The sequence below is a fragment of the Salmo salar genome, chromosome ssa19 (assembly GCF_905237065.1).
Source record: "Salmo salar chromosome ssa19, Ssal_v3.1, whole genome shotgun sequence".
Lineage (NCBI taxonomy): Eukaryota > Metazoa > Chordata > Actinopteri > Salmoniformes > Salmonidae > Salmo > Salmo salar.
The window spans coordinates 8,162,834-8,172,430 of record NC_059460.1 but is presented as its reverse complement, the minus strand read 5'-3'; the positions used below and the strand labels follow the sequence as shown (position 1 = coordinate 8,172,430).

Here is a 9,597-nt window from a genome sequence, read left to right as displayed (position 1 = left end):
GTCCACAAGCAATTGACAAAAAATATCTCGATCTGAACTGCACCTAAATACATTTGTAGATTTCTGTAGAAAACCTGTTTTGTAATTTAAAGAAAAGCTGTGTTCTTTCAATTTGTTAGCAGCAATTTCTTTCACCCATTAAAAGTATAATCCTTGCTACAGATATTGAGTGCGACGGAAAATATCTAAGTCAAGGATATTCTAGGCCTATTCAAAACACAAAATATATTTGCGACTAGTGGTCTCTGGTGAATTAAATTAAATCAATGCTGCGCCAGGACGAGACATATTTTCAAAATGTCCTTGGTCTGCGATTTCTTATTATTCGAACAACAAAAAAAACAGATATTTAACTTAACAATGCATGAATGAAATTAAAATAGATTAAACGTAGGAACATTTTTACAAATGACAGACATTTTCAAAATGCTTACAAAGAGGGGACAATACCAGATGTATCAATCACAAAATTAAAAAAAACACACCCAAAACGTCTTTAAGTGTAAAATGTTTTATTTAGATGTTATACTGTGCAACAGTAACAATACAATAGTTGTCCATACAATCGAGAGATACAAATACGCAGAACATGGGAGACATCAAAAAACATTTGTCATCTAGCATGAAATTAAGGTGTGTGTGTGTGTGGGGGGGGGGGGTTCAGGACAGTATTTGACATAATTACTGATTAAATATGCATATATTTCGCTATATACATGGGTGTGTGTGTGGACTTTCTGAACTGCTTGGTTGCTTCAAGGGTTCAGGGATGTCGAGGCTATAAGCAATTCGATTCCACAGCAGCTAAAAAATGTTTTTTTCCCGAGTAGCCTACAGCCTAATAAAAGCTCTGTACATTTACGCAGATCTTTCATATGTTTTCTCATAAAATCGTGGGCCAAATACTACAATAGTTGATTCCACATAATATATTGATTATTATATTGCTCTGTGAAACGCTTTCCAAAAGCCAAATCGAAAGAACAATAGATGCAAAGTTTCAAATATTAGTAAAGACTATAGGTTTCTACCATGCTTTATCTGACAACAATAGGCTGAAATACACACTAACAAGAGTCAACACATGTATATTCTGATATGGAAAAAAATAATTAAAACAAAGGAAATAATATAAAGGCCATCTTCAGTCACATCTGTAAAATAAAACGCAGCTTTTTGGGGGCTTTCATTTTCGACCATTCATCTATCACAAACATCCCTTTCACCAACTTAATGTCACATCCCTGCTATGTTCCTATTGAAATGCTTCACTTCCACTACTTAAACAGATATCATATATTTATAACAACAACAACAAAAAGAGAGCGTCTACAACAATGGAACTACATTGGCATGAAGATATTAGCTGAGCGGTCTGGCGTTGGCTGTCGGCCTGGATTTCAGGCCGGTCATCCCGAGGATGCAGAAGAACCATTCAGCGAGGCCTTCCGTGTTTTTTTCCCAAAGGGGACGGGTCTGGTAGGGGCTGGGGCCGAGGTGGAGGCTCCATTGACGGGCTTGGAGATGTGGGGGAAGTGTGGGTGTGGGGACTGCACCGGGGTGCCAGGGCTGGGCAAGGATGAGGAGGTGGAGGGGACAGCGGCAGGGCTGCAGGCTTTGTCGCTGGCTGAGTCGCTCTCAGTGGACCGACCAGTGCTGTTCTGGCCCTCCTGCTGCAGATGACTCATCTTCATCTTCTTACAGCTAGGTCTGACGCGGTACTTCAACGGCAAAGGGCCATTCTGAAAAATATTTGTAATACTTAGAGCTACTTTGTCTCAACTTGCAGGGCAATCATGATTTTTTTCCCTTCATGGACAATAAAGCATTTGAACTTTGAACTGCGAACTTTCATGCATGCCACACTCTAAAGTAGGCCTAAGAAATATCACAGAGCAAAAGGTTGAAATAAAAAGTCATGCAATAATTTACAAAAAAACATTACTTCCAACTTGTTAAAAACGTTTACATTGCCTTTAATGGCATGTTTTTTTGTACAAACTTCCCCTTTAATATCATGTTTCTTACCCTTCTCCAGGTGTAGATGTAGGCTATGTCCATTAATGTGTAGTAATCTTTCAGTGGCTCGTCTTCATACATCACTTCAACCTACATTGTAGAAATTACAAAATAATTTTTAAAAATAGGCCAACAAGTACTTATTCTACTGAACTTCCATTGTCCTTCATGAATTGCTGAATATCTTTAGATTTTTTTTATTGGTTCATGAGAAGCATATGAGAGAATGATCTTGCAGTGATATGTACTAATGTTGTTAAATTCATCTTATTTAAAAATATATATATTATAATAATAAAAAATGGTGATGCAAGAGTTATGGCTGCCCTTGTGTCATTTCGTATAACCAAACAAATTTTTACCTGATAGGTACAGGGGATGTCCATCTTACTGCGGAGGAACTTCCTCAGGTGCATGATGGTCATGGCTGCTGGACACTGCAGATACCTCTTATTGTTCACCTGGAGGACGACAGAGCCGTTTAGATCAGCTCAAACCTCCATTTTACTACAGACCAAACTCAGACAGAAAACTGAAGCTGTCTGCAGCAAATACACAATCAAATAAATAGCAAGAGAAAAGAACAGAGCTACAGTTCCTAAAGACATTTTCATTTGAGGGACTTTATATGCAGGTTGATGTTTATTCTCACCAGTCTTGTCCTGGAGGAAGAACTGAGCAATTTGGCTATATTGTAAAAATGTATGCGAAGAACAATGTGCTTTTTGGTTAAGGTTAGGTTTAACATCAGATATGACTTTGTGGCTGTGCCAGCTAGTGACCACTCTGCAGAGCTGCCTCCAGAACAAGATTCATGCCGAAAAAAGGATAACCTGCACTTTATACAGTACCCTTGTTTACAATAAAGTATAAAAGAACATGGAAAATGGAGATGAGACATGCAGTGAGACTTGAGGCCAAGCTCTTTAAGGGTCCAGATTTAAGAACAATCTTATATCAGAAAACAAGCAATAAGCTCTGTGCAGCAACAGAGGGTTAGAACTATCTGATATAGAATGCTTCTGAGCTTCAGCTGTAGGCGGCCTACCTGTTCTTTAGTCAGTTGGTCCTCAGTCACGCTGGTCTGTTCGGCCCTGAGAAAAACAATGTTACACTTCTTGATAATGCACTCAAAGATTTTCATGGTTGGAAATTCATGTACAAAAAAAGCAGAACACTAGTAAAAGCAAAGTCTCAAGATTAAAATGACTATAGAAAGGAAAACATATAATGTATTGTAATGAAACAGGCAGGGAATGGTGCTCGAACCCTCAACCTTCTGGCCCCAAGCCCAGTGCACCATCGACTGCACCACAAAAGCATGGCCAAGTGGCAACGTCGATATACACGCTTATAAACCAGGGTCACTACAGAATAATAAATAATAAAACACACAACTGACCTAATCAGTTTTTGAACACTGAACTAATAAATATACATCTATAAATGTTCTAACATAATTGTCTTCCTTAGACCTTATGATGAAGCCATAGCAAACTAGATTGAATCATTTTTAAAAAGCCTGGCTGTAACAGACATGTTGACGTACTTGTTGTGATCGAAGAACTCAATGGAGAGGCTGATGATCTCATCGTCTGTGATGATTCTCTTGTCCTCGTCCGCCACCTCCCCTCGATCCTCATTAGACCTTGTCGTAGCTACAGACACAAATTAACAAGTTGCCTGAGTTTTCCCAAAAACTTGGAAAACCGTGAAACTGAGAGCTTAGAAATCCTATCATTATAGGAGAATACTATCAGCTGATATTGAAGTTAATTTTAGTGGGTTTGTAGAAGGCAAAACCAATAGAATCTTACTGGAGCAGGAAATAAATAGACCATTATTTTTGTTGTTAGAAATAAAACTACTTAATGACAATTCACTTTTTACATCTCCAGTAGACTTACACCCTATCTGACCTAGGAACGAAAGGTCATGAACCCTTTTCTTAACATTTACATTTGAGTCATTTAGCATATGCTCTTATAGGGTAGCTAGGTGAGACAACCATATATCACAGTCATACAAGTTTGTTTTTTTAAAATCTGAAATAAAGCAAGTATCAACAAAGAGTGCAGAGACTCACCATCTACAGAAGGGTGATCGGCGTAAAAGTCTCTCCTCCTCTTCATCTCATCTAAATGGGAGAAGAAAGAAAACTGTCACAAATGTTTATTTGAATAGGGATAGAGATACAATTGAAAAATGGAATTATCAATCGGCTGATGCATTGCACCCTCATGCTTTAACTACATAGCACCCATTTCCAGAATCAGTCCACAGGTGGGTTTTAAACCATTTTCCAGGGGAGACAAGCCAGCAGCTCCGATTTTAAACAGGATAATCAACCATTCAGGATTAACCATTTAGTAGATACAGAATACATATGTCGCAGAGAACAAGACAATGACATGACTGATAAGAGGGATTTAACACATTCCACTTACTTTTGAAGAGACCAGGGACCAGCTTGTAGACAATGTCTTGTAGGGTTTTGTCAGACCTTGAAGAATGTTCATAATCAGTCATATTTACCCAGAACTCATTGCATGCTATGAGGTTTTAATAAATTGATGGATGCTGAGAAAGTAGCAACATTTTAATGAAACTAGACCAATCCTTTGATGACATCTAACTGCATTGGGTGGATTGGATAATAGCGAGAAACAGCAGAAATGCGACAAAACAATGTAAGGCTATAGAACAAATGTAAAAGAAACAAAGTGATTAATTACCTTATATTGAGCAGAGGCTTGGTTTTGTGTACTGGCACGTCACAGATGGGGCAATACTTGCTGGTCTCCAGATAGCGCACAATGCACATCTTGCAGACTGAAACCCAAGGGGAAAAAAACGGGATCAGTTTCTCAGTGGATAACACAATACCCTACAGTCCAACGATGAAAAATGCCTGTTACATTTATCATATAGCAGTTATTCACCCCCCCCCAAACCCCGATTTGCTTTGTAGAATCTAGTGAATTAGACATAAATAGTGTGGCCAACGCAATTATGTGAAAAGAGAATGTGAGAGTGAAATTGGTCAACAAAAACTTGAGTAATTAACTAGCTACCTATTAGTGTGAATTTGCGACAATCATGATTGGTCCAATTCCCATGTCTGCATTCAGCCAAGTGTCACTCACATGAATGGAGACATTCTATAATGGTTGTGGCATCGATGAAGTATCCACCACACAGCACACACATGAGGTGGGGGTTCAGCTCAGTTATCTTAATTCTGGTTGTTCGATGCATCGTCATGGAAGGAAGATCCCTGCGAGGGAGAAAGGAGCACAGAGTCACAATCTGACAGGAAGGTAGCCTATATCTTGTTAATAAAAATATAATTTAGACTTTATAAGTTGAGGATACATTTGAGAAGAAAAAAAACAGACAGCAACAATGAAAGCCTATCATTGAATCGGGAATACAGATCTTTCACAGCTTGATAAAGTGGTCGTTCATTAAACCGCTTTAAACCCATTTGGAAGGATGTTTTGTTGTTCTACTGTTAGAGAAACACCCATACTTTATGATAATAGTATAATAACCAGGGAAGGGGTTGGTCGTTTTTCAGAAGCTGACCCAGAGGTTGATTGATAGCTAACAATTGGTGGGAGTCGATCCGTGTGGATTTGTCGAGGGCACAGCCGAAAGAGCTGCGCTGTCATAAATCAATCCTTTCATTGGGATGGTTCATATAGCCTACCTCCCAGCGGTCCTCTATAGATAGATACGGGAGAACGGAGGTCGTTGGTCGCTCAGGAAATGTGATAGTACCCTAGTCCTATAAAACGAAGACACGCTGTAGACCTATCCAACCTACATCAGGGTATATATTCTAAAGCGATTCAGTGTAGAAGTGCCAAAACACAGAGGGGCTCTTACTTTCTAATATTGGAACACGATGATAAGCAACATCATTCCGGCCAGTTGCAACATTTCATATCACATTCTTCAATGAATTAATCTTTCAACTCTCGAGGATGCGGGAGACCGTCAGCTAATTGACTCGGCGTCAGGTGTAACCACACACACTTGGAAAGTCTTACCGTTTCTATGGCAACTTAGGTTCCACTACTTGGCATCTCGCCAGGGACCAATACGGAGAGATTTGCTTCGCCCAAGACCAGATCACCGCTCGCGTTGATGATGTTACTGGGAATAATATGAAAATAAATATATGTCCTTCCCTCGCGAAGAGAATAGACTACAGTCCGTCCCCGCACCATGGCTGCCATTTTGTAAAGAACGTCTCGCTCGAAAATCATAGTGCAATTCCCGATAGGGTTGAACATTTTTTCACACCGAAGCCTGCTACGTTCAGTTCCTATGTCGCCAACCGTTAGGCTACCCATGCTTTGTGCATTAGTTTGGATAAATCTAATCTTTTTCCGTTGCTTGTGTCGTTTGTGTGCACGCTGCACAGGCAGCCTGTGTGCACGGCACAGTAGAATAACAACATCACTCGACCAAGTATTTTCTCTGGCAGTATGAAGTTGAAGCCCGAGAGAAACCTCGCCACTGCTCAGCCAACGCGACATGGATCACTAATGAAGTGCCACATAACAGTCAGATTCAAATAGCCAGCAGGTAACAGCAATGTGGAGTAGAAAGAGGTTTAAAAACGACTGTCTTGGAGGGAGGGAAATTACGAAATAAGTTGCAGAATATTCGTCTAGTTGTGACGCCTTTTTGTAGCCTAGACATTTGTCTTCTTCCCAATGGCTTTTTGTATTTCTCTCACACGCAGGATGCGATCACATGAGCCGTCAGGTAAAACATAGGGAGAAATGACTGATTCTGCGTGTCAGATGCTTTTGGCTTCCTAGCACTAGGAGTAAAACTCATGACAAAACAGGAAACATAGTGAGATTGGCACTGGGTCATGCCTGCATCAAAGGTGACCCGCACATTTAAACGGATTCTGCGTGTAGCCTATGGTGAAAAAAACACTACGGGGCTTGCAAACAGAACCATCGTCATTTTATAAGGATGCACCTTAGTTCAAATATATAGAAACACCGATATTGGCTCTGCCAACAGGCCACTGGTGTGGAATATCCCAGCTCTTCCGGTCAGTAAAAAAAAAAGATCTTAAAAATGTGTATTTGAATGTAACGCAGTGGAGGACCCCACAATGCCATTACAGTGGCTGTCACGCATCGTGTTTGCAATGCAAACAGCTAGCCTGTTACGCCATCAATCGATTAACTACTGATGTTTGCACAACTGTTACCACTGGTAATATAGCAGAGCCTTTGTAGAGTAAATGATAGTCTTTAACACGCATATCCCAACTTCATCTGCAAGTATCATCATGGAACACATGTGTCCGTACAGGACACAGCCAAACAACAAATAAAGCACTGAATAAAAAAGTAGTTGAGAGACTCAGAACAGGGTATTATCAATAACGATGTTGGCTAGATTTGCATTCTATCTAGCCTACTGTACTCAGCTCAACCTTCTGGGCCATGAACTGTGTGCTGCATGGTGCAACCCAGGGTTTCTCCATCTAGCTATAATGAATGGCTGAAAATGGGAAGTAGAATTGGCGAGTCCTTCCTCAAAAAATGTGGAGAATTGTCTGTGTATAATCTACATAGAATTTACAACATTTTCATGTAGTATATGGATAAAGATGCATGTCACATTTTTCTCCAAAAATACAGGCTAGTCTTCGAGGGCTGTGGTTGTTTTGGTCTATATATGCTGCACCATTCTCTCTATTTTTGGATGGAACCTTAATCTATTCATCAAAGCTAGATTTCCATCACCATTTTCAGAAGACTTCGCTACATGGGAAAGAGGAGGCCTCACTTCATATAATTCATCAAGAAGTCAGCAGTCAATGTCGAAATCTCGATTTACCTGGCTGTGCGTTAAAGTTGCATTCCAACAAGTATCACAAACAGAAACCTAATATCAACACAAATCAGGCTACACCAGAATTTCAACTAGCACCGACATTGGCAACCTTAATCTGGCAGAAATCCCTCTATGGGTAGGTTATTAACTGTCAAACAACGTTAGGCTATTTATCTTTCACACCAAACAGTTCCCTTCCACATGACAGAATCTCACACTTGATAAACTGGTCATAATGAGATTATTAAGAAGGAAAGCATACAAATATCAGACACCGTGGATTCATGCAAACACATTTCAAACCAATCAATCAACAGAATATTCCACCACGGTGCAAACCGTCTGACATGTTTGATCTTTGCATGGTTGGTTTTCACGCATATTCCTGCTTTATAAACTTGTTATGCGCCATTGTGAGTTAACAATAAGCGGTCAGATTGTTGGTTCCAAAAGTGGGGAAAAAATTAAAAATCCCAAAAAAAAGAATGTTGGCAGATGGAGCCACGTAGCCTGCGCAATAAAGTCGTGACGAAACTCAATAGTAAATATATGCCTTTTACAGAGAATTCAAAGATGGTTGGCTAATTGAGAGGACCCTTGTTCTGAATCAGTCAATGGACCTTTGTACGTACCATCTTGACATCATGGTAACAAAAATCTGAAAATTGGTTTTATGCTTGATTAATAGGCGCCAATATCGTTACTTTGTCAACTTGCATGTAGACCTATACATTCAAATCCTTCTTTAACAACTAACTAACTGATCGTGATGATATTTCAGTAAATCATTGAAATGGTTTACCCTCCACCAGGCTACAGAGGACCCGTTCACCAAGAGGGAAGTTAAGTTCATAAAAACAACACTTGATGACATGTGCGTAATGCAACCACACTGATCTGTCCCCAACATCCAACGGATCATATTTCTATAAAATGGGGACAGTATATGGAACCAAACCGACCAGGAGAACCATTGGACTGTGTGCTGCCGTAAACACCTCACCAATCTCGGTCCTGTTCGATTGAGATCACTGGCTTTGTGGAAATCTAACCAATGTCACAGAAACACTCTCAATGGACACTCATAACAGATAATTACATTAACTACTAAAGAAGTCAATGCGCTGGTCTGTTGAGCGCAAAACCAAGGCTTGCGCAAGAAGGGAACACAATTTTAGAAGCAGTGCGAGGACAGAGCTCCACGTCCGTGAGTCCGAGACACCGTCAAAGCCCCATCCACCACGGGCTGGAAACGCATTTAAACCCGCAGAAAAACACATATACGCGGCGAAAACTGAATCGTTATTCATCCGTTGGTAAGAAAATATATCGAATAATACATACCTAGAGACTCGGCTGGCGATCTGCGATATTGGAGACGGAGAGACAATGAAAGTTAGGAGGCGATCAGCAGAAAATGAATACGAGCTCAGCCGCCATCTTGAAACAAGCTGCAGACGCTGTCAATTGCAGAGAGCGCCAGGCAACCCGGGGCTCATTTCAGATGCGTAAAATTCGTATTGTTCTCCTTCTATGCACTTTGGGCGCGTAGTGTCCTCTGTTGTCTAATATTTCTGACTTTTGGCTGTGCGTTCCGAACGGTGTGTTTGTGTTCCCAATGAGTCTCTTCGAAAAATGCAGCAGTGTGGCTCAGTGGAAACTGACACCGTTCCCAAAATGGCTTGTAGTTCGACCGCCCCGCTT

At 40.4% G+C, this 9,597-nt stretch overlaps 1 protein-coding gene across 2 annotated transcripts; it reads right to left on the bottom strand.

Moving 5' to 3' along the window:
* Positions 1-495: 495 nt before the first annotated feature.
* bmi1a (bmi1 polycomb ring finger oncogene 1a) lies at positions 496-9,595 on the bottom strand. Of its 2 annotated transcripts, none has more exons than XM_014157130.2 (10): positions 9,238-9,595; positions 5,166-5,296; positions 4,755-4,851; positions 4,467-4,522; positions 4,106-4,156; positions 3,569-3,677; positions 3,068-3,113; positions 2,382-2,480; positions 2,029-2,109; positions 496-1,742 (listed from the first exon to the last, which is right to left on the bottom strand). In XM_014157130.2, exons 2-10 carry the CDS (start codon positions 5,281-5,283, stop codon positions 1,410-1,412), a joined length of 990 nt encoding a protein of 329 aa, XP_014012605.1. In that variant the 5' UTR covers positions 5,284-5,296; positions 9,238-9,595; the 3' UTR covers positions 496-1,409. The 2 variants fall into 2 exon arrangements, with proteins under 2 accessions (XP_014012605.1, XP_014012606.1); XM_014157131.2 differs by lacking the exon at positions 9,238-9,595 and adding an exon at positions 5,911-6,056.
* Positions 9,596-9,597: the final 2 nt, after the last annotated feature.